The 23,098-nt window shown below is 41.5% G+C and overlaps 1 protein-coding gene across 3 annotated transcripts in view; it reads left to right on the top strand.

Annotated features, from left to right (window-relative positions):
• hspg2 (heparan sulfate proteoglycan 2) overlaps window positions 1–23,098 on the top strand; it is a 142,141-nt gene that overhangs the window by 89,769 nt on the left and 29,274 nt on the right. For 2 of the 3 annotated variants that reach the window (XM_084720435.1, XM_084720436.1), the window contains 18 exons: window positions 527–597; window positions 757–821; window positions 901–1,041; window positions 2,762–2,953; window positions 8,930–9,022; window positions 9,112–9,204; window positions 10,127–10,357; window positions 10,813–10,926; window positions 11,025–11,152; window positions 11,697–11,783; window positions 11,991–12,049; window positions 13,585–13,749; window positions 14,313–14,423; window positions 14,914–15,014; window positions 15,323–15,503; window positions 18,504–18,563; window positions 21,447–21,569; window positions 22,279–22,431. In XM_084720435.1, coding sequence (XP_084576561.1) covers window positions 527–597; window positions 757–821; window positions 901–1,041; window positions 2,762–2,953; window positions 8,930–9,022; window positions 9,112–9,204; window positions 10,127–10,357; window positions 10,813–10,926; window positions 11,025–11,152; window positions 11,697–11,783; window positions 11,991–12,049; window positions 13,585–13,749; window positions 14,313–14,423; window positions 14,914–15,014; window positions 15,323–15,503; window positions 18,504–18,563; window positions 21,447–21,569; window positions 22,279–22,431 — 2,168 coding nt within the window. Of the gene's footprint in view, window positions 1–526; window positions 598–756; window positions 822–900; window positions 1,042–2,761; window positions 2,954–3,643; window positions 3,683–5,954; window positions 6,249–6,351; window positions 6,406–8,030; window positions 8,115–8,929; window positions 9,023–9,111; window positions 9,205–10,126; window positions 10,358–10,812; window positions 10,927–11,024; window positions 11,153–11,696; window positions 11,784–11,990; window positions 12,050–13,584; window positions 13,750–14,312; window positions 14,424–14,913; window positions 15,015–15,322; window positions 15,504–18,503; window positions 18,564–21,446; window positions 21,570–22,278; window positions 22,432–23,098 lie in introns of all 3 variants that reach the window. The other variant, XM_084720434.1, reaches the window with a different exon arrangement.

Below are 23,098 nucleotides of genomic sequence, written 5' to 3'. Positions count from 1 at the left end.
TGACACAAATTCATTCCCCTTCATTTACTGAATCAACAAACATTGATGCTGTTTATTCCCATCAAGTTGGGGCTTAATTTCTCATATTCACTTTGTCTGACTCAATCTGACAGCAGCCAATCAAGTTGCAGGAGAGAACCATGAAGGACTAGTGTTGTATTACTGAGCACCAGTTGGACAAAGTGATACCAAAGATAGTTTTGTTCGTGTACAAAAAACTGTGAGGTGGTCAGGAAAAACAAATTTCAGTGTACAAAACAGGGACAGACAGTCATTAGTATATGTATATGCGCTTATTGGATGGAATAACAGTTGTTTTTATGTTCTGTGTCTGAGTGACTCAGTCCTTTGTTTGTGGTTGACGTCTGCCTGGGATGAAAAAGACTCTGAAAAGGATACGATTCATCAGATGTATCAACTCTTGCAGATTTCCCAGCTTCCTGCCTCATTGTGCTTTGGGTTAAACCTTGTATCCTCCTTGACTGGAAACATTTGCTTCAACACATATTGTTTATTTTTATTTCAGATGTGCCGCAGGATACACTGGCAACCCACTACTTGGACAGAGATGCAGTGTTGGCAGCAATGAAGTCAATGGTACTTACCACATTTTTCCAGGAACATGACAGATGTTGTTCCATCTTCTGGCTTATTTATCTTTACAAAAGTTGCAAACAGCCCCTACACGCCATCAATTTGGAATTAAGACAGTGTCCAACACATGCTGTAATTGTCATTTCTGCTGCTCTATTACAGGTAACTGCTATAACTGTGACCAAAAAGGAAGTGAAGGTTGCAATGGTGCTGTGTGCCGCTGCAAGGTAATCAAACACATGTGCATGTAGCAGACTAGAATAGATTCATTGCCTTTTATCTCATTTCTTTAAACCTGTGTTGCAGATGAACGTTGAAGGCCCGTCTTGCTCCAGCTGTAAGACTGGAACCTTCCACCTCAGCCAGGAAAACAAAGATGGCTGCCTGTCCTGTTTCTGTATGGGCGTCACTCAGCAGTGCTCCAGCTCTACCTACTACAGAGACCTGGTAAGGCTTTAAAGTGGTACATGACACAGTGACACGACAACAGTGCAATCAGTTCATACTTCAAGAAAAGGCCATTTAAACCTTTTGAACAAGCAAACCAAATGTAAGTTTGCAGATAAAGCAGCTATGCTGTAGCGAAGATCATATCAGCAAGTCTGTGGTTTGAATTCGGGGAAGTCTAAATTCGCCCTCATCACACCAGTCTGAAGTATTTCCAGGCCAGTGAGATCACTGGCCAGAGATTGGCAGATATACCCTGCTCTGTCCTGCTAAGTGAATAACTGCAAGGATAACTTGACTTCTTGTCTCTCAGAATATCCCCAGAGCAAAAGGGTCAGAAACATGAAGTCTGTGAGATCACATATAGACCTAACATTTAGAGTAAGTCTTACAAAGGCAAATAAAAATTAGAGTATCAGGAGATACTGACAGTTATAACACTCTTTACACTAGTGCAGTGGTATTCAAACTTTTTGTGCCTAAGGGAAAGCCAAAATCTCAAGGCACACCTGATATTATCCTATAATGATAATAATAATAACTAAAAAATTCCAAGGCACTCCTGGACTTGCCTTGAGGCTCACAGTTTGGGAACCAGTGCACACGTGGATAGTCTGAATGTCTGACAACTTCAGCACCCCTCACGCCTGCTTTCTTATGCCTTCCCCGCGCTTCAGTTTTGCACCCCGTTGTTGTGGAGGCTTTCATAGTCAACAGTCACCCACAGGAACCGATTAGTCAGTCATCATGAAAATCTGTACACTGTTAGAGGTCAGTCCAAGAAATGTAGGTATACATTTTGTAGCACCACGATCAGTCCAAAGTTGTGACTGTCGAACTTTATTTCAGCATGGATTATACTCAAAACGGACAGCGGACACCATAGACGCCTAGCAGTTCTGTTTATACTACTTTCTGGGTTCTGCTTAGAGGATACACTCCACACAGTAGATCTGCATCCACAGGACTGATGTTTACATCTCAGGGACATGGAAAGTACTTCAGCTTCAGAGATAGGAGTTTTTTGCTTATACAGTCACCTGCCCTTTTCTGGGATTTCTCATTAACTAGGCTCACAATCTGGGGATTTCTGAATGCAGAGTAGCTGCTTGAATGCTGGCGACTACAGCCCCTTACATTTTTCCAAAGTCATGCTTTACCAGAAACAATGCTCTTCCCTCCATTTCAGATTCAGGTTCAGGTTCAGATCAAGTTTATTATCCCACACAGGGGAATTCATTTGGTCCAGTGCTCCAGACAGACACCATAAAACCCAGACAGACACTATAGAATGCACAGTAAAAAATAATGGCATACATAATAAGACCACAACATAATCATACTAAAAAACATTTGATCCCACAGAGAGAGAATAAACAACAAAGTCCAATTAAAACAGTCAATTCAAAGCAGTACGGTCAGATTTCCTCCTCCTCAGTAGACAACACACGACTTTTGCATGTCACTGACCCAATATGAAGGGCCGCCGTAAAGTTCTTTTTAAACTCTCTAATTGTTTCCACCCAGTTTTAACAACCAAAGCTGGGACATTGTCCTCAGTCTCTACTGAGCGAAGTGTTTGACTTTACTGAGTCGCCTTTTTAACTGACTTAAATTGTTCATGCAGTCAGCAAGGCGAGCCATGCACCCAATCATAATCAAAATTCTTGTTTTTCTTTTACTGGAGCTTGATTGCATTTCCCAATATGTGCTCCTGCAGGTGTCCTCAGTCTTCTCTCCAGGGAACTTCCAGGGATTCGCTCTGGTGAACCGTCAACGTACCAACCGCATCTCCACCGGCTTCACTGTGGAGGTTTCCACTGAGGGCACTCAGCTGTCCTACAGCAACTTTGACTACCTGGGACAGGAGCCTCATTACTGGCAGCTTCCGGGGGTCTACCAGGGAGACAAGGTCAGTATCAAAGAGCGCGCACAGCGGCTGAGTCAGGGGAAGTAGCCCAGGCAAGATCATGAACCCCCTTAAAGGCGCAGTCAGTAATTCTGGAGAAAGATAGTTGATTGTTGATTCTCATTCACAGATCTGATTGCTGAGTCTCCTTCCTAGGTCGTGAAGCATTGTAGGAAATTTGGGAGATGTTAGGAATGAGACTCAGCAATCAGCAATCTTCCCCACCTATGATTGGTCAAAGTCTCCTGTCACATTTCAGATTTGCTAAAGACTGAAATCAGATCCAAGAGGAAGAGCAGCAGTTTAGTGTTACAATTACAATGTGCTTAAAGGTTATTATGGAACTTCTGCCAAAAATAAACTGCCCCAGCTTTAATGCGGTTCACAAGGGGCTGTGCAGCACTCATCAGAAACCTGTAGACCACTCCTCTTCTATTGCCGTCTCCATTTTGCTGCTTTGTCTCACTTCAAACTTCAGCCAATCTTTTTTTTTTCCAGCATTTTCAAGCCGATTACTTTTTCATTCTGTTTGCTTCAGCCTTCTTTGCCTCCATTGCTACATTTTTGTTTCATCTTCTTAAATTTGTTCATTCACAGGGTTAAATTAGTCTCCACAGATTTAATAGCCCAAGTGTCCACTTAACGTGACGTAGCTGTCCATTTTTTTTGTGTTTGCCCCTCCGCTCTCTATAGAAAGGTTCTCACTTTGCTCGCCTGAAACGAGCAGAGCAGGTACAGTAAAGCCAGTCAGTGGTTGTCATGCTGTGACTGTAGTTTGAGGTACAGTGTTGTCTGGCATGTTTGAAATAAATATTTGTGGCATTGCGTAATATACTGTATACCATGCATTGTACTTTTTATGTGATACTCATGCATTATGGATACACGTCATGTTTTATGAATTTAATGGTTTCTTGATGTGTACTTAATTATTTATTTGAAGCATGGTGTTTTACAGCAGTGTTTGCGGATGAAGGTGGCCGCTAAGTGTTTAGATTTGACCACTTGCATTGCAGTGAATATTGCACACAGAATTTGCTTTCTGCTCTACATCACATGAGTCATGTAAATGGATTGATCATTGATGGTCCATTAAAGAGCTTCATACAGTTTAACTTTGCTCGAATAACGCTGCCATAACACTTCCAAATACCATCAGCTCAGTGATAAGGAAAGTGATCAAAGAGCCTGCTTTATCCACATCAATAGAGCGACTCCCGCTTGCCAGACGAGCAGCTAAGGAAGGATGCTTCCATTTGGAATCTAATGGCCTCTGAACGTAAAGACACCCGCAGATCCAAAAGAGCTAGCCAGGTATTTGGTATGAACTGCACTACAGGTTGTAGTAGTGGAGGTGATACTCACACGTCTAATGAAGGTACTCGATGCACAGCGTGTCCGTCATTATAAGCTAACACACTGAGAGTTTGGGACATCTATGGAGATGAATCTGCTCGGTTCATAGATGTAGCAGCATGGAGAATCATCTTTGGTTTGATAAAGGTTGACTGAGAAGCAGCATGTTGTCAGACTCCGCATGTGTGTGAATCACAAAGAGGCCTGAGTTGGTATGAAAAGTCTCAGAAAAGTTTCTGCAGTGCAAGAAGTTGTTGAATTATGTGTTTTATCAGTGTGATCTGACTGTTTGGAGTGATAACAATTGACCCATCCTGTGTCCTGCCCCTTTTCACTCTGAGCTTCAGTAACAGCTGAGCAAGCCTGGCACCCAGCAGAACCTCTGAAAACTTTCAGTTGTATCAAGAAGGGAGCTTTAATTTAAAAACTTTCACGATGTGATGCAATTTGTATGGATTGTTTCTTCACTGTGCACCTGTTTTGTAACGTGACAACAGAAAATGATTGGTTAGGGTTGGGGAACGATCATGGTTTGGGTTAAAATCACTTTCTTCTGGGCTTCCTTTCTAGAAATGACCTGAACTGTCTCCTTTCCTGTTTCCTATACTTAAATATACTATGTGCTAGGCCCATCTATGCTGAAAAAAACCCTGAAGATTGATTTTAAAAAAAAATGTTGATAGGGAACCTGGAAAAATGACATATCACCTCTTAACTTAGCTAAAGGTAGATAAATTATAGCTAACTAGCTACCTAATCTGCATCAACCATTAGCTAGCCAGTTACATCTGATAAATAATGTTATTAAAACGCTACCTAAATAGCTAGCTAATCAATGATCAATCGGTTGGTAGCTAGTTTAGTTTAGTGACCAGTTGTCCCAGTTTTTTCGGGATTGTGTCCCAGTTTTTATCACAATTAAAAAGATAATATTATGTGTTTTCAGGGTGCATGAAAAGGGGTTCAGTTATCCCAAGGTTAACTCTTAGCTCAGGGTTAAAGATGGGCTCTTTTAGAAGAATATGCAGTGTGAAAGCACTTAAATGTGTTTTTTTTTTTTTAAGGTTATTTTTTTGGCATTTTTGCCTTTATTGACAGTGACAGCTGAAGGTATGACAGGAAAGGGGGGTGAAGAGACAGGGGATGACATGCAGCAAATGAGCCGCAAGTGGGATTCGAACCAGCGGCCGCTGCAGAGGACTAACAGCCTCAATACATGGTGCGCATGCCCTACTGACTGAGCTATAGGGGTGCCCTTAAATGTGTTTTTTACAGGTGCCTCAGAAATGTCTTTTAACCATCTTCAAATTTTTATGTTTTAAACATAGATGAACTTAGCATATAGCACATAGCTAACTGAACGGAAAAGGAAAAAGTTGACTGAGGTTCAGCCAGGTACCAAACTTGCTCAATTACTCTTGGAGCACAGAGTGAAAAGGGGAGGGACTTAGAAAGGGTCAATTCATCTCATTGTGCAGCACATCGAAGCACTAAAACGCATGACTCAGCATGTTCACCTTCTTACAGTGATGTGCATCAGTTTACATCATGGAAGAACTAAATTCTAAACCCCGCCTCCGTCAGTTTTACTGTTCCCATGGTTACGTTTCTTCTGTATCTCCGGTGCCCCACTTTTTCGCCTCTCCAGGGTGATGTCAGAAAGCTGGATGATGAGGTCTGGGCGTTCCTCTCTAATTTCTCCAATGGACGAGCTGGCTCCCCTCCATTCTTTCCCCCCTCCTCTAAATCTTCCTCCTCTTTCTCTTCCTCTTCGTCTTCCTCTTCCTCTTTTTCTTCTCGGGTCCCAACTTCCTCCTCCTCCTCCTCCTCTCGATGGTCTTTGCGTAACCTGAGTCCCCCTTCTCCTCCGTCTGGTATCTCCTCTTCAGTTAGACCAACCAGACCCCAACCCTATTCCCCAGGCCACGCTCCTCGTCTGCAGGTACACTCTGTCAGAGACTGAAACACGTTTAAGAGCGTTTTTGTTTCCTGGTCGTATTGGTGACTTCTTGTATTTCTCTTTGGGGTCCGGCCCTGATCAACAGAGCAAGAACACACTGAGCAAGACTTCCTCTAGTGCCTCTGGGGGCAGCAGCAAGGTAGACAGTGGCATGACTGACTGTCTGACTTTGATACTAAAGCTTTAAAAGTTAATTAACAACCAACTGTCCTCAATTTGTCTGGGGCAGTTAATGTGTAGTTCAGAAACCCTTAACACCACCTAACGGATTAAAAACAGCTGATCTACTGAAGTCATGCAGAAAAGGCTGGGCTGCACCAACGAGACTTAATTTTTAAACTAGATGAAATCATAGTCTAACTTAAAAGTTGCAACATACCTTTAAACTAGCTTTAAATTAAGAAATATTGAATTAAAACCTCTCTTCAAAGCTCAGTTAGTTTTTACTTCAAACCTTGATTAAATTTAGGCTAATTCTGTTGTACCAAAAGTTTAAACTCAAATTAAAAATGTAGTCAAATGTTTAACTCAAGAACAAAACAGGCTCAACCTAAGTGAATTTCATGATGCATGTTTTCTTTCTTCCACTCTAGTTGATAAATTAAAATAGTCTGCCAGTTGCTGCCAGGCAGTGTCTGTTTTTATTATTTAGACATATTATTTTTTGTCTGTTGTTTGTTTAGCTGGTTTGTTTGTTTTTCTCAACGGAGGAGAATTTAAAGCTTAGAGCTTCTCTGTCAAGCAGTCATTAGTAGGTTAACTAGTTGCTACTTTTAGGTAGCTAGCAAACAGTGTAACCTTTGCTAGCTAGTATATATAATAATGCAATAATGTGACATTTTATTAACTTCTTAGCTAGCTCAAAAACAGTTTAATGTTTTAAACTCTTAGCTAGCTAGCAAACAGTGTAATATTTTATTAACCGCTTAGCTAGCTGGCACTTAATGTAACTTTTTTTTTAGGAATACAGAGCAACTAAGCAGCCCTCTCTTTTAAACTTGGTCTGATGGAACTCACAATTTTTATTTATTTATTTTAATTTGGGGAAGCAAGCATCACCATATAGATTAAACTCTTTTGAATTTCGGTTTACATAAGTAAACTTGGATCTACTAAACAAGGGTTAGTTTTTAGTTTTTTAATTTTAAATCAGGATTTACTCATCTTAAGCTTAAACTTTTAAACTTAATTAAAAAGTTTTGCTAAACTGATCTTAGATTAAATTAATATTTGCTGGTGCAACTCAGTCTTAGTTTATAGTTACCAAAGACTGAATAATTCACACAATTCCAATGCATGATTGGGTGTTGTTTTCCATTGTTAAGCTAACAGCACCCACTCAGTGCTGTCACTGCAATTGTCCACTTGAGAGAAACATTGGTTTTACATAAGTCTGTCATTATCCTGTTGTTTGGTTTAAAACGGCCTTTTACTGAGGCACATCTTAAGTTGTCACTTTTTTCATTATTGACAGTGAAAGTTGTTGTTTTAGTTGACAGACAAGGCACAGTGCAACTTCTATGCTGTTATCAAACTGTCAGTGGAGCCTTTAATAGCAGTCCTCACTCCTACTAGAGAGCATGTAGTTAAAAGAGTTTAACTGTATATGTCACACATTTGTCCCGAGATTCTTGTAGGGTTTTACTCCTCAGCATGCTCGCCTGCTTGTACCGCTCCTCTGCCTGCTTATGATTTAGTCTCGCTGCCTCTCTCTCCATCTGTGGCTTATTTTCTTATGCCTCTCCTTCCTCCTCTGCCTCTCAGTACGCTCTGGTCTACAAAGGTTTCAGCTTGCACCAGGATGATCTGCTCTACTGGCAGCTCCCAGCGCAGTTCACAGGGGACAAGGTAACCGCGAAGACTTTGGGGTGACGTCCCCTAATCAGCTCTGGTCGACCCTCAGAGGTCACAGAAAATACAGCACCTTTCCCCTCATCCCCGTCCTCCCTTCTACCCAGTCCCTCACATGTCCACACTCCCTGTTCCTCTTTAAGTTTGTCCCAGCTCTCCCTGTCGTGTCCTCTTGACTCTCTGATCTACATTCCTCCTCTGTAGTAAGAGAAGCTTGTTACCATGACAAGTGAGAGCAGAGCTGTTCTATAGTGACGTAATGTCCCCTCCTTCTGTTTTAGTTTATTTGGTCTCTAGCAGGGGTCAAGCTCCAAAACCATCAGATCCTACAAATCCCATAATGCAACTTGAAAGCGTATTTCGTTCGAAGGCTTGTGCATTCTAAACGCTCTCTTCTTTCAAATCCCACGCCCCCACTTTGTAATGCAGGCTTTATTCTACAAGTTTTAAGCCTCGACCTGAGCTCACCTAAGCTCAGAAAACCCCAATGACATCACTATGACATCAGTAGGGTTATTTTTTTCAGACTTCAGAAAGCTCCTCTCAGAGCCACAGAAGACATTATACGACTGTTTGCACAGGCTGAGCAGCACTCCTCACCACAAGTAAAATAAATCCTGCTAACATGGTAACTCTCACGTTCCTTCACATCCTTCTAGTACTTTGGATTTGATGTAACTACACACTCCGTGTCGCTCTAAGTAGCCATCTGGCATTGATTTTCGCTACATTTGATGTTTCATCATGGGAACTGCGGCGCTGTTTGACCTGGCAAAAGTTCTAAAGCTTCCTCCTTACTAACCGTGTTTTAGGTGGGCTCTTACGGCGGTAAACTTAAATACACCATCTCCTATGTGGCTGGTCAAAGAGGAACACTGCTCGACGACGCCGACGTCCAGATTATTGTGAGTATGACCTCATGCTGAGTCACTGTTTTCTCCCGTGGTTATGCACACTTGTGGCGTTTACTCACACGTCGGTGTTGTTCCCACAGGGTAACGACATCACCCTGGTAGCTCATCAGCCCTGGAAGAGGAGGCAGCAGGACGGCAGAGATTCACGCCAGTTTGAGGTCGTCTTCAAAGAGGTGAGTGGCTCATAACAGCAACACTGGTGAACCTGTGACTTGTGTGAAAGAAGATGATCGCACACTTGTAGCCATGATGCAGAGAAATATTTTAATTGTTTATTAATTGTATATTTAACTGATTTCACAAAACAGATGGTAGACTATCAAAAAAGGAGCAGGAGGGAGATGAATCTTATATTACCTGTTCCTTACTTGATTTTAACATAACATCATACACATGGCCTTTTTTGTTTTCATAAATACAGTCACTAAAATATTCAACCATGCACAAATACCATTGATGACCTTAACATAAATATCACTCAGTAAGTGTAAGTTCAGTCAATTAAATTATATATTATGTCCAATAACATCTTCATATAAATATTAGCCAACAGCTAAACATTAGAAAGGGATTTTAAAAAGGTTAGGTTATTCAGAATGTCAAAAACATCTCCATATAATATCAAAACAAAAAGGGTCCAGAGTATAGCCGCATCAAGACATATAATAATGAGGCAGACCAGGTAGATACTATTTTATGGAAAACAACAAAACGCCCCAAGTTTGGACCAGGTTTCTAAAAAGGAAGCCTCAAGGAATAAACATGAGAAGATATTTGAAAAAATAAGAGAAGAATGTTTGAAAAAAAAAAGTTTCTATATAGAAGTTAACAACTTAACGTGGGGAGGAAACAAATGTACAAAGAAGAAACAATCATATAGAAAAAACGAAGATTTAAATAAGGTTGAGGGCAGAGATAGAGGGAAGACGTCTAGGTATCTCAACATAATTATTGAATCTTTGACTTAAACTGACCTCTGGCTTCTTACTCTCTTAGAGAAAAATGAAAAGATGATTTTCCTGCAGGAATGAATTAACAAATAAATTCTAAAAATATACACTAAATTTAACAGTAAGCTTTCATTTTGTTTCTCAGGACAACTGGCGCCGTCCTGACGGCATGCCCGCCACCCGAGAGCACCTGATGATGGTTTTGGCCGATCTTGATGACATCCTGATCCGAGCGTCCTACTCCACCGAGATGAGGTCCTCCAGCATCTTTGACATCAGCATGGAGGTCGCGGTGCCCAACTACAGCGGCTTGGCGCAGGCCCTCGAGGTGGAGCAGTGCCGCTGCCCACCTGGATACCAGGGACTCTCCTGCCAGGTAATTATTCACTCTGAAGTTCTCTGAATTCTTCTTGATTCTTGACTCTGGTGAGAAATAAATATGCAGTACAATTACAATAAAGTTCTCTTGTAAATACACTTGAAATACCACTTTTAAGTATTGCAGGATTAGTATATTTAGTTTAGTATAAGTTGAACTTAATGGCATCTGTTTTGAAGTGCACTTCTTGAAAGTACACTTTAAATTACTTTAAGTATACTTATAATGGGACAGATGTCAAGCAGTCAGATGATGGGACAGATGATGGGAAGCAAAAAAATAAAAAAAATGCTAATATGTTTCGTATAATTGTACAGACAACAAGCAGCAATCAGATACACCACAAAAAACATACCAAAATAAAAGAAATAGGGGCTAAAAAGAAGAATGGTAAACAGAAAGAATTATGACATACTGGCATTTCACTATCTTCATCATGATTTCTCTTTCAGGACTGTGCTGCTGGATATACTCGCACCGGAGGAGGTTTGTACCTGGGTCACTGCGAGCTCTGTGAATGCAACGGCCACTCTGACTCCTGCCACCCCGAGACCGGCATCTGCACGGTACGAGGCGCAACGCCGACACCGGCCTTGTCGTAGCTGCAGTAGAGCGCCCTGATGAGATGAACAGATCTCTAAACACGATATGTTTCTCCTCCCAGAGCTGCCTGCACAACACTCAGGGGGAGCTCTGCGAGCAGTGCGCTCCCGGCTTCTTCGGTGACCCCACTGTCGGCACTCCGGAGGACTGCCAGCCCTGCGCCTGCCCTCACACTGACCCAGACAACCAGTGAGTCCTGGCACAGATACCGAGACTTCACATTCCACCTCCATTTATAGCTCAGGACAAGGCAGCGTGCAGCTCGCTTGCTCGTGTTTATAGCAAATTCTGCCGTCTCGTAAATTGCGGAGTTTGATTCATATTCTGTCATGAACTTGTTTCCTGCCAACTGACATGAAATTGTGTGCCTGCTTTCCCTCTGAAATCATCTGATTATGTACCACCACTTCTTTTATTTTCATTTTAAGAAGTCAGGATTTTGTGCTACAGTGTGTTGAAGAAGTAGTGAAGAAATCTGATATTAAAATGAGACGGCTCAGGCTTCCAGAGCTGATCCACTAGTTTTTTAATCAAGCGTCACATTTTGATTCCTTTGCAGTAACTCTGCCACGCTTCAAAATATTCATAACTGAGTCTTGGAAATTCCCAAAACACATGAAATTGCCTCAGAAACATTTTTCTCCAGTCAATTCGCAGCAAAAACTGAATGTGATACTTAATTACTTGTTGGGTTCGGTTGATACTGAATCTTGTTTCTGAACTCTTGTGACAGGTTCTCTCCCACCTGTGAGAGCCTTGGAAATGGAGGCTACCAGTGTACTGCCTGTCAGCCTGGGTACACCGGCCAGTACTGTGAACGGTAAGATAACCCAACACGTTCTCATGATGTGAGTTATTTCGAGCAGTTTGTTTTGATAAACTACACACACTGTCACGGCTGTAACTTCCACGAGCTCGCGTGTGCCATGAGAAGAATTTCGATCCAAACTTGAGCTGGATAAAGTTTTGTCATTGACTTTTTTCTTTGGTTAAGTCTTGTTTCTGTGTCTGTTTCTACCATCATCAGTTGCGCTCCTGGATATGTTGGCAACCCTCAGGAGAGAGAGAAGTGTCGTCCATACGATGGTAAGGTTTCATTTGGCCGAAGCAGAAATATGACTGAACGATGCTCATGTTCATGATTAGCGTGGGAACCGGACGAATCTGCCAAGTTTACGTTTTCATTTACGTTTCACTTACATCAGGCTCTCCTTCCTTTCGGACAGGATTTCACCTGCTTTGGATCTGGTCACAGCCATTTATTTAATATGGAATGTGTTATATATGTTGATTAACAGAAGGGTGTCAGCAGTCTAGATTTGAAAAGTCACATGTCACAAGTTTTCGCTGCTCTGATTGGTTGTAGGTTTAGCCATTTGTGTCCAGTCAGCAGGTCCGTCATCAGGCTTCTGTAAACTCAGATCAAACTGTAAAACTTGGCAGAGCTGAACAAATATGAATCCAGATTCTGCTACCGCATTGCTTATTTCTTGTCTAAAATGTTTTCTGAAACAGATTTTAGTGAACTGGTTAACTGAGAGAACGAGACAGATTGCAACCAGGCGGACACCATTTTGTGTCCTGCTTGAAAATGGGCGAAACACAACTCTTTCACACTTTTTGTTGCTCCGGTTCGTTGTAGGTCTGTCTATTTGCATCCAGAGGCACTTTGATTTACATCCGCTTTGAGGAAATGGAAAAGTAACAGAAAAGTTCCAAACTGTGTGGATTAATCTGGTGACGCTAGGCTAGTTCATGCTAAGAAAAACATGAAAAATGCCTAGATTGTCCTTAGGTTGAGATCAAATGAAATGCTTGTGCTGCGTTTGTGCTTGTTTTCAGTATTTACAGTGGCACAAATCTGCTGGAGGGTGTTTTACAAAGGAAGCTGAGAGAAGTGGAACCTTTCATTAACTGTGATTTCACACTCATTGCAGTAACTTCCTCTGGCAGGATTAATTAAGTTTGGCCTGTAGTTCAACATTAAATGAGACACATGGCCTTGCAAAATAAAGAAAGGCTTATTACAGTTATAAACAAAGGGAATTATCCAAGATAGAAAAGAACTACAAACATGTTTGCTCCAGTTAGCCTCCAGCTAAATAACAATGCAGTTTAATGATGATTACTAGCAGCAAATCCAAGCGACCTCACAGAGTCTTGAGGACTCCAGTCAGCTGTGCCTGGCCAAGAAAAAAAAACACAACTTGGCATTTTTGCACTTTGGTTTTTGTTCAGATTAAACAAACACGGTGTAGCACGTTTGTTAGTGAGCATTAGAGGTGCTGGTAGTCAGAATTTGTTACTTTCTGACAGAGCAGACAAGCTTTTGCCCTGTTTCCAGTCTTCATACTAGGCTAACTTAACTGTCAGCCATAGCTTCATATATAACAGAGAGATATGAGAGTGTTGTCAGTCTTTTAATGTAACTATATTTCCCAATATGTCAGATTCGGCTAAGAATGCAAGTCACCACAGAATGATAACCATCTCATTTTGCTTTTTGAGACAGAAATAATAAGTCTTAACGCTTGAGCTTTCTTTGTGTAGTATCATTCTTTTGTTTTGATATTCTCAGAGAGTTTTCCTGATGAGTTTGTTCTGACCTTTACACCCTGCAGCTGCAGCCTCCCTGGTGGTGAAGGTTTATCCAGAGAGGGTCCTGGCAACCCAGGGTGGACCCGTCACTCTCCGGTGTCAGGTGTCCGGCAACCCTCCACACTATTTCTACTGGTCCCGAGAGGATGGACGACCCATCTCCAGCAGCGCTGACAGACGCAGACAAGGTACGTCACACAGGTCAACCGCACATTTAAAGGAGAGAGAGCACATTCTCCTGACAAACAAAAGGTAGTGTGTTCCAGAGCTTTGGGGTGTGACTGACAAAGTGCCGCATCCCTGACTTTCTGGGAACCTCCAGTAAACCAGCTGCAGATGACTGCAGTGTTTTTCAAGGAAAGAAGGGGAAAAGAGAGTTAGCGATTTAACTTGGTCCTTCCTTTAAGGGCATAGATACCAGAGAAGCCAGTGCACTAAATATTTTTGAAAGAAACCTGAAAACTTATCTCTTCTCTTTAGCGTATAACTAGCTATGACTTTCCTTATACAGGCCTGGCACTGTGTTTCGCTTCACACCTCTGCAGTTCCTTTAAACTTGTTCTATTTTCCTTGGTTTTATGCAATATACTACACCTTTCATCAGATTTTACACACTCTTTCTCTTGGTTTGAAATACATTTTAAACCTTTCTGATTAAACTGATCTTAATACACAAATTGCATATGATTGACATGCATAGAGGGTGATATATTGTGCGAATCTGACCCCTGTGACTCATCTGTGTGTGCAGGAGCGGAGCTGTACTTCCCCAGCGTCCAGCCGAGCGATGCCGGCGTCTACGTCTGTACCTGCCGAGACCAGCGCAGCACCAACAGGAGCCGCGCTGAAATTGTTGTCACAAGTGTGTACCATCTCACTGCTGTATTAGCAAATAGGTTTCTCCCTCATGCAAGTCGGGTTATCGCAGCACGCTAAATAAATACCATCCGTGAGTTTCACACATGGGTTTGTTTATGCGCGGATTATGTAAGTCTTCAGTTCAGCTGACTGTGGTGTGTTTCATTCTTGGTATTTGGAGTTTTGAAGGTGCAGGGATGAAAAATGCATAACACAACTTTTATAGTGAATTTGAAATATTTTCTTGTGATACCACTGATGATTGAACTTGCTTACATTTGATATTTAGCCGACTGGATTTGATTAGGAGCTTCTTTTAAAACATTTCAGCAGTTTATCAGCTTTGCAGTCCACGTCTGTTTTTGCGAACGAAGAAAACAAAGATGTTTTACTGATGCTATGCCAACGTAAAAGCTGTCACTGGATTTTTAGATTCTTTTACAGGCATCAGTTTGCTATCAGTATAAACTAATTGTCTCTCTGCTTTTCACCAGATGTCCAGTCCAAACCCATTGAGGTGACAGTTGAGGAGCCCAAAGCTCAGACTGTCAGGGTGGGATCTACTGTCAGCTTCATCTGCACTGCAAAGAGCAAGGTAGCACTGCTCATTATCATCAACTTAACTAGTTTGTAATAATAAATATTTGTACGGATAAAGGAATAGTTCAGCATTTTTGGGAAATATCCTTATTCACATTAAATAGATATGAGCAGCTTGTTAGCTGGTAGCTAACAGGTAGCCTGACTTTGTCCAAAGGTAAAAACTTCAACTTATGAGCATTAAAACTCAACACTGGTTGCCTGGCTACTTCATGGTGACAAGTCTTAAGGAGGTCACTGGGTCTGGCTGAGTAATAGTCCTGAACATAACCCGCCTGTGTTTATGTTCTCGCCCCTCCACAGTCTCCAGCCTACACTCTGGTCTGGACCCGGATGGGTAACGGGAAGCTGCCTAACCGGGCCATGGACTTCAACGGCATCCTGACAATCCAGAACGTCCAGCCCGAGGACGCTGGCGTCTACGTTTGCACGGGCTCCAACATGTTTGCCATGGACGAGGGCAGCGCCATCCTCTACGTGCCAGGTTCGTGATCCTCGGCACCGCATTCCATTACCCATCACCCCCCGCTACCCTACCAGCTCTGGCTCCTGTGGTTTCCCCTTCCAGCTTGCAGTGGTGCATGCTTCTCTGTTTTACTGCATTTCTCATCGTGCACTGTAAACACTCAGCTCTGGGTTAACAGCATAATAAGCTTGCAGCTCTAACTCCCGACGCTTTTGCCCTCTGCTCTCAGATACCAACATAATATAAGCCATGTCCTAATATCACGCTGCCAATCCAGCTCTTCCTGTCGCTTTTTAACTCTTGTATGTCTCTGATCATTGCTTTTTCCTGGACTTTATATGAAGAAATACAGCTTGTGGGTACAAATCTTCCAGATAACTTGTGGGGTTAAGTATGCAGTTTTAGATTTAACTAATGGGCGCTCAAACTCATGACACATCCACTAAACTTAGGCCAAATGTGCTCTCTTTTGGATCAGTGACTTGTGGGTAAAGCTTTCCGCCAACACTCTACTGAAGCTACTGCAGAATTTTTTTATTTCCTTCCTCTTGTTTATTTTGAATTAATCGGTGGTGGTTTGGTTGCTTCTCGATCACTGGTACTGTAGAGTCGCTGGTTTCTGCTGTCAGAGGTTTCACAAGCAGGGTGCTGGATTCTGGTGTCTTTTTAAACTTTGGGCTCCTGGGGCCTCTTCCTGCCTGAGCTGTAGTGTATAATAATAACGATGAGGAGGAATGTGGACGCCACGATTGGTGCTTAGTGACTCTGCGGCTGACATTCAAAGAGGACTTCAGTGTATCTGGAAGAGAGGAGGCGTAGGAAGAACCCCACTACCCCCTGCTTCTTGTGTGTTTTTGTTCCACTCCGTACAGTATTCCTGCTGTGTTACTCTCCTGATCATCCTGATGATGAATGTCAATGAACAAAACGGTGCTATCAGCCATGCAGTTGGTTAAACCTGTGGTTGACTTCACTCTCTAAACGTGCTGTAATATCACTCCTTCATTCCTTTATTGTCGACAAAAGTCAGTTGTTACTTGTCGGATTGTTTTTGCTAAAATCTGACTTGAAATGCAGAAGAAAAAGGGGAAAAATGTTTTTTTTTTATCCTAATTTTGTCAATAATCATCTACAATTGTATATTATGGCATTTTTATTTACATTCTATCAATGTTGTTCGCACATTGTCTTTTTTTTTAATTGACTGAAATATGTTAACCTGAAATGTTTCCATGAAATCAAATATATCAGAATTTCATTTCATTTTTCTTTTTTTTTTTTCAAAGGAATTGGCCATGTGAATACAATTACCTTACATGATGTGTGTTTACATTTAGGCAATTTCAAGTGTTTTTTTTTTTTTATAAGAAAATATTTTTATATATCTCTGAGAACATCTTACACCTCAGCAATCACAGGTCACATGTAAAACCTTTTTTTTTTTACTCTTTGGTCTTAATTACTTTACAGTGGCTGCGTTTCTTATTTTATTTGTTCATTAATGACTCAAAGGCTTTATTATGATTCCAAAAAAATATACCCAAAGGTGCTTCTGTAAAGATTTTACTCTTACTCGTTTTTTTAAAAAACATTTCTTTTTAAAGAATACTGATGTAATGTACACATGTCTCACTGTAATGTATTTATCTTAACTGTGAAAATATTTTGTGAAAAAGAGAAAATTGATTAAAATAACGACAACTGATCAAAGTGATTTGCTAATTCATGGATGGGGCTCGTTTACCTACACGATATCTTGACCAGTTCAGGATAACCACAAGCTGTATGTCAGCTTTTTAACAGCTGAAATTAAATCAGCGTTTCAGTGTTTAAATGTGCTTCTGGCTACTAACCTGCATGTCTCGTGTGGCTACTCTGCATAACTTCATCGCTCCTTTGTCCCGCTGCACAGTTCACACAGTCATGATCTGTGAGTGTGTATGTGTGTGTTTGTGTATCTTGATTTTGAATTCACAGCATTTTGGTGTGCATTTTTGGGCATTGTTGTGTTTTGTTTTTTTTTTTTTGTTTTTTTTTTGGGCTGTTGTAGAGTGTGAGATAAATATGACGGTGTATTTGGGACATTCGGTAAAAATAGAAAAAAATTATGGAGATTAAAGTTGGAAATTTATGAGAGAAAACTGGGATATTTTTTAGATTAAATTGGCAAATTTACAAAAAAAACAAAACATTTATGAGAAAAAACTTTCTTGGAGATTAAAGTTATAAGTTTATGAGAAAAAAAATCTGAAAAATCTTTTTGTTTTTTGTCACTTTGCAAGGTTTTGATTCAGTTTAGTCCCTGATATCACCTCATCCAATTCAGTACTATAATAATAATAATGATAGAAGTTGTCTTGGTCTTGACAAAGTAAACCCAAGTTTGTTTTTTTCACAAATGTATAATTTCTCTCTGTGAGTTTTTTTCTTCTAAATTTACTACTATAATCTCGGAGAATATCCAAGTTTTTTCCTTGTTTTTCTCATGAATTTACAACTTTAATCCATGAGTGTTTTTTCTCAGATATTTGTTACTTTAATCTTTGAATATTACCCCTCATCCCCTGTTCCATAACTTTTTTTTCTAAGTAATGACCCTAATACACTGCCGTAGATAAGCATCTGTTACAAACAAATGGTCATTTAAACCAACATATTTCAATTCACGGTGTTCTGCAGTTTCTCAATAATTATGCATCAGGTAAGTGTGAAAGTTTAATCCACATAACTATGAATTAAACGGCACCAACCTTCTGGATGAAAGAAAAATGAAATGAAATGGACAAAAAACTGGTGCCAGTTTAATTCAAGTTTATGATTTTTTTAAAAAAATATAACCTGTGTGCTGCATTTTGGAATGAATTGGACAAAACCACGGCGGCCCACATGTGGAGATGGATAGTTTTCTCCGGGGAGATGGGAGGTACAGTAAACTGCTGTTACCCTGAAACCTGACCTGTCAGTTTACCTGTCCCTTCCCCTCCTCCCTCCCTTCCTCCCTTCCTCCCGCAACTCCAGAGGCCTCACAGACTCAGATGTTTTACACAGCCTATGAAATGTTTGAAGGACACAGAAAGCGTAAGTCCGCATGGGCATGGTTTCCTCTCTCTCTCTCTCTCTGCCGGGCTCCCTGGAGGGACCCGCCTCTCCCTCTCTGTGTCATGCATGCACTCATCTTCCGCAGCATGGATGCGCTGGTGGCGGCCTGGTAGCGCCCATGTACAATCGACCAAGTAGCAGCTGCAGAAACACTTAACACTCAGTGTCATTCTCACTCGTGACAGCCCAAACCATCTGTGCTGTCTTCGTAAGCAAGCATCTTTAGTCCTGATCTAAATCTAAAGATGGATGTCTTCAGTATGTTTAATTAGTCGTCTTCCTTTCCTCAGTAAGAGTCGATGGTTGGATTGTACATGAGCATTACCGGCTCCTACCTGGCTCTTTGGGTTCATCGGGGTCCATCACTGCAGGAAAAAGTGCATGTTCATTCATCATGGGCAACTCCTCATGAATGTTGAGTCCAGTTTCCACCGTTAAAAAAGATCAGAGTCAGTGTTTTACAGTAACTATAAGCCTCACTGTAAAAAAGAACATGTTTTTTACTACATGACAGACCTGTTAATTACTCGAGAGCCAGTGATAACTGGGATAGTGTCGGAAAGTGTCCCTCTAAATTGGACAAAAACATAATAAAGCTATAATTTCAAGTTAGTGGAATTAGATTTAATTGCTCCATAACCCCTGAAAAGGGACATTTAATTCCAGCTTGCTGAATAATTTAGACTTTTAGTCATTACATAATCACAAGCTATATGCCAACGTATTTTATATTTCCTGGCGTGACTGTCTCCACATTCAGAGACAAGAGATGTCCCTTCTTCTTCTTTCTCTTTTCACTTTGCTCTTTCCGGTTTCTCCTCAGGAAACATGCTATACTGGGAAATAGCCGTCATCTGGGCTTCAAACATCATACTGTGCTTAAATCATCCCATCACAACCTCATTACATCATAGCTGAATGTGGGCAGCAGACTCGTGTCCAGTGTGAGAGGCCAGTGCATCAAACAGATGGAAGTTTACTTTAAACAACACGGTTAATGTGATATTAATAGATGGAAGTCAAACTATATTGAATATGTCAGAAAAAGTTAATGATTCCATACATTCAGAGAACAAGAAAACATATTTTCCTGGCCTGTCTCTAGTGGTATCTAGCCATGAAGTTAGTTTTAGTTTCATCTTTCCAGATTTATTGTCTTTACTGCCTTGCAAATCCAGTGACTTTGGTGGTCACCTGACTTTTCATTATGCACCACCAAGAGGTGAAAGTTTTTACGTAATCTGTGAAACTTGCCAACCTCTACTAGATTAACTGGCACAAACTTTAGCACAGACAGTAGGGCTGGGTATCAGTACTCAATATGTTTAAGGTATTGACTGAAATAATCCAGTACCAAGTAGTATAGAAACTTGACAAGTCAAATGATACCTGCATTCAATCATTTTGTACCCAGATCTAGAAAAAAAATCCTAGTTACCCGAAGTTTGCACTTAAGTCACAAATTTGATGACTTTGATGACTTCACCTGGACTTGACTTGGACTTGCAGTATGCAAAATGTGCAGATGCACATGTTCCGACTTTGTTCCAACATTTGAAGTTACGCAAAGAATGTTAAGCGGAGGCTCTGTTGTTAAAATGCCATTAAAAACCAAAGTTTAGGACTTGGGACTTGGGTGCAAAGACTTGCAAAAAGTAACTTTGTCCCTCCTCTGCCATTTACTTTGGTTATTCCCTGACTTTCTTTCTAGTGCCACCAGGAGGGTTACATTTGTGATTTTGAATGCAACTTTTGGATGGATTACCATGAAGTTTGGATCAGTCATTCATTCAATTAATTGTAATAACTTTGGTGACCACTTAACTTTTCATGTAGCGCCATCATCTGGTCAGAATCTGACCCATATTTTTACTTGCAAAACTTCCATCAGCCTGAGCTGCACTTTATGCTTAGTGTCAGTTAGAAAATGTTAGCATGCTAATATGCTACACTAAAATGGAGGACTGCTACCATGCTGCTACATGTCACATTAGCATTTAGCCCAAACTAGCCCTGTGCAGTACAGCGTCACAGAACAGTCTTTGTCTTAAGTAGACTTATTTTTTCAGCTGCATAAATTTAATTCCATCCATTTTCATTGTGTTGGGGTGAACGCAAATAGATATGTGAAGACCTGGACAGATAAAACCGAAACTGTCCTCTTGGATAGATACCACTTGAGGTAGTGAAGTGAGAGATTATGTTTCTTAATCTGTGTGAATCGAACCTTTAAACTTCAACTCCTGACGCACTGATTATACCAAAGATCTATAGAACCAAACTCATGAAACTCTGCAAAACACCTGGATACTGACAGTCTGATGAAACGTCTCTCTGCCCTGGAATATTGGTGTCACTAAGGTCAGAGAGTCAAAGCTCCACCCAGACTACAACAGTCCCAGGGGTTTTCCGCCTGCTTAGATAGCCTCATGCCCCTCCCTCCCCACTGAAAGAGGCCTTTCTATTGCTCTGTCACCCTGGAATCATACGGGATTGAATACAAAGTCTAGCAGCCAGCCAAACTGGCACAGACAGCAATATACCCAGAGGCCATGCCAAGGTCTGCCTGCCACATCTCATCTTTTTCGTCTGCTCTGAGGATCCAGACTGCCAAGGGTGAGGGTGGGGGCACGGGCAGAGGCCATCACTCTCTCTCTCAGTCTGATCAATTCACTGTAATCAAAAGCATTCCCACAGCTTAGCATAATGTCCGAACTACGGTTATAGACTCCAGATAAGGTTTTATATTCCACTTCACCACTTCACCAACCTGCATTATCACGCTTTATTTTCTCCACCTGCCTCTGGGAAGTTTTAGTCTACATTTTGAGCTGTGTTTGACTGATGTGTTTCCTCCTGTAGCTGCAGAGGGGGCCCAGCCCGTGGCCACCATCACTCCCTCAGTCCTCAATGTCCAGCAGGGCCAGCGGGCAGAGTTTCGCTGCACAGTGACTGGGAACCCAACCCCTGCCATTGAATGGATCGGTATGACCGGCTAGAAATCCACTTTTGTAGTGTTTGGTGCAGATCTTGTTGAGGCACAGACGGGTGACAAATTAAAGGACAAACCTGAATGTTTGACTGCTACAGTGATGGGATCCGGTGGCTCTGTAAGGATGCGGGGGGCATTTTTCTGCAATGTTTTGGGTCCAGGGAAATGTCATTCCAAATGAATACAAACTTGTCCTTAAAGAGTCATGACCTTTATCCGATGGGAGTGGTCTCCTCCGAGATAACAACGCCTTCATGCACAGGGCATGAGGAGACACTGAATAGTTTGAGTATGAAAAGGATGTGAATCATATGCTTTGGCCTTTAAAGTCACCAGATCTCAACCCAACTGAACACCCATGGCAGATTTTGGACCGACATGTTTGGACAAAATACCTTTGGAAAAAATGGTGTTCATCCCTCCAGTAGCGTTCCAGAGACATACAGAATCAACACTAAGGCACATAAAAGCTGTTCTGGCGGCATGTGGTGGTTCACACCTTACTGAGACACTTCATGTTGGTTTTTCCTTTAATTCGCCTGTCTGTATATTCATAGTAATCTGAGTGGGAATTGTTGTTTTTGTTTTTCTGTATGATTCAGAGAAATTCAGTTCAGTACAAAGTCAGAGATCTTAACCAGCAGGTGAGAAAATTCCCCCTGCAGCCCTCAGTGACAGGCTGTTACTGCCTGATTTTTACAGGAGGTCCAGGGAACAGAATGAGCCCCAGAGCTGTGATCCGAGGCGGCATTCTGACCTTCACAGCAGTGGATCCAGCTGATGAGGGAGAGTACACCTGCAAGGCCCTGAACACTCATGGGGAGCACACGGCACGGGTCTCCCTCTTTGTACAAAGTATGTTTACTTGTGTGTGAATGTGTGTCCATGTTGTGGGAACATAAGTCTGTTTACACACTGACATTGTGGGGACTCGCCTTCCTTGTGGGGACATGTCCCCACAATGTAAATCATTCATGGTTAAGACTTGATTTAAGGTTAGTCTATGGCTAAAGTTAGGACAAGTGTTGTGGTTAGGCATGTAGAGGTTATGGTCAAGGTTAGGTAGGTTGGGTTAAGTCTGCAGGGAGTTCTTGCAAGTCAATGCAAATGTCTCTTTGAGCCATGGAAACAAGAAATGAGTTTGTTCCACCTGTTTTCAGTGCATTTTCATTTGTTCAATGATGTTTTGTTGTTAAATCTAGCTGAGGTCTAGCTCATCATCTTCTCACTTTAAAGTGAGATTGTGCAGCTTTTGAAAAGTGAACACACAGCCTCACTCAAGTCGGTACACTCAGTGGTCTTTCTGCTACAGTCTTAAGGCTCATTTATGCTTACCTGTACGTATGCATATGTGGATTTGTGCATGTTTTCTTTTTAAATATTTTTTTGGTGGGAGTCAAACCCACAGCTGCTGCAGAGTCTGCAGGACTCAGCCTTAATACATTGAGCACTACCCGCTGGTCTACCAACTGAACTACACGGCCACCATTTGTGCAGATTTTCTGAAAGTTTGCAGATACAG

The sequence above is a fragment of the Lutjanus erythropterus genome, chromosome 6 (genome assembly GCF_056507025.1).
Source record: "Lutjanus erythropterus isolate fLutEry1 chromosome 6, fLutEry1.hap2, whole genome shotgun sequence".
NCBI classification, from domain to species: Eukaryota; Metazoa; Chordata; class Actinopteri; order Lutjaniformes; family Lutjanidae; genus Lutjanus; species Lutjanus erythropterus.
Note: the sequence above shows the minus strand (reverse complement) of the source record. Positions and strands in the feature narration are given on the sequence as shown.